The following is a 2,052-nucleotide window of genomic DNA, read 5'->3' on the forward strand; positions in this document are numbered from 1 at the left end:
AATGCATGTTCTATTATCATGTCTTAATCCTAGTTCCACCCTTGCAGTTGACCAGTACATTTGGCTGCAAGACATCATTAGATATCCTGGCTTTGGGTGCAGTCGCTTGTATCATCTTTGATTGCTTCTGATCTTTTTTGAAGGTGGCATGCCATGTCTTCTTGGGTCTCCCTTTTTTTCTTCATCTCTTTAATGATACCCACAGTACAGCTGTCTTGGGTTTTTGTACTTTGGAAAACATAACTAGCAAGTCTCACTTTTCTTGTTGCCACAACCTCCTGCATGTTGTGCAGATTAGCTCTTCGCAGGACTTCGGAATTGGTAACTGTGATCTTGAGTAATCTATGTAGATACCATTGGTGGAACACATTCAACTTCTGAAAGATCTTTCTCCTAGACAGACTGCTGTTGGCAGGACAACACTCTGCTACAGCATGAAGTGATTTACAATGTTCTATTTTAAACACTGCCAAACTAATAAAACTATATGTTCCGTACAAGCTCCAAAAAAAATTTTCGGACGAAAAAAAAAATCAAATTTTTATTGTAATTTAAGCGCTAATGCATTTAATGTGGCTCCAAGAAAATTCTAATTAATCAAGGCTAGGAATTATAAAACATTGGATCAGCGCTGATATCTACTTTAGACAAGCAGGGGAAGCAACTCCAGGACATACACAAACTGAAATGAGTTGAGTGTAGAAGCTAAAATTTCATTATAATTTAATAAAATTGAGAATAGGCTTGTAGTGAGAAGAAAAACAATCTAATCTATGACACTATGACAACGCCATCCATGATTATGTCGTATTAGATTTTCGCAACGAAGAATAAGAGAAAGAGATCTTTAATAAAGAATTGCTAAATGCATGTACAGTAACACAGACAAAATTTACGTAACAACACTGCATAAAGACCGAAGGAAAACTGTCCAGAGATGACATATAGATGGAAAATAATTTGTAAAGTAAAATCTAAAACAATCAACGTGAGAAAACTTATGAGCTAATAAAAAAAAAAACTGCTCTTACTGAAATATTGTCGGTTGGAGATTACAGTTTAGATTTGGAAGAACTTACCAGTCAGCACAGAGAATATAATTAAATTTCTCAGGGCATTTTAAGCTGTCTAAATCATTGTTCCACCGTAAAGATCTGTAACAATAAATAAATAAATAAAGTGTAAAAAATCATTGTTTTAGTTTGGGACTAACGTGAATTATCTCCCCTCGCATAACTAACCATGTAAGCAAAGTGATAGTAATTAGCACGATTCAAATTTCATTAAAAATTTCAATTAATGATTTATAAATTTCCGTGTGGGACAAAAATATATTTATTTCTTTATTGCCCACAGGGGGCTAAACATAGAGGAGACAAACAAGGACAGACAAAGGGATTAAGTCGATTGCATCGACTCCAGTCCGTAACTGCTACTTATTTAATCGACCCCGAAAGGATGAAAGGCAAAGTCGACCTCGGCGGAATTTGAACGCAGAACGTAACAGCAGATGGAATACGGCTGAACATTTCGTCCGGCGTATTAACGATTCTATAAAACTCATCCGTGGTTTAAATTTAAAACTAAATTCTCAAAATAAATTTGTACATTTTCATAAATTTAAATAAAACAGTTTAAGAACGCAAGATAACGCTAATAATATAGCCTGAACAGGATAAGCTATCCCTATTTTGCAGAAAAAAAGTGTAGGCGGCCACGAGTGAGATTTTAAAATCACTTCTGTAACTTTCTAAGACATCTCAACGCTTCTAAAAGCAAACTTCGTTTGTTTATTTACGTTTGTCGTAATTTGAATTTAGTTTAAGAACTGTTTAAATATTGATGTTAGTTACCTCCCTTGCGCATGAAATGAAACCTTTTACATTCTTTTTAAATTTAAAATCCGTAACCAATATGTTTAACTTTAGCCTTTTATTTAACTCTTTAGAATTTAAACCGGCCATATTTGTCCCAAATATTCTACTTGGTTTATGTTCAAACCAGCCAGATCTGACCTCTCACACTTACCCAACAACGTCGTTGTAACAATAA

The 2,052-nt window shown here is 34.5% G+C and overlaps 1 protein-coding gene across 1 annotated transcript in view; it reads right to left on the bottom strand.

Annotated features, from left to right (window-relative positions):
* The window catches only part of LOC106870967 (calmodulin-lysine N-methyltransferase), a 106,820-nt gene that overhangs the window by 15,393 nt on the left and 89,375 nt on the right, over positions 1-2,052 (bottom strand). The window contains exon 8 of the mRNA XM_014917214.2: positions 1,080-1,154. Within this exon, the coding sequence (XP_014772700.1) occupies positions 1,080-1,154 (75 nt within the window). The remainder of the gene's footprint in view (positions 1-1,079; positions 1,155-2,052) is intronic.

This window comes from Octopus bimaculoides, chromosome 11, assembly GCF_001194135.2.
Source record: "Octopus bimaculoides isolate UCB-OBI-ISO-001 chromosome 11, ASM119413v2, whole genome shotgun sequence".
NCBI lineage: Eukaryota > Metazoa > Mollusca > Cephalopoda > Octopoda > Octopodidae > Octopus > Octopus bimaculoides.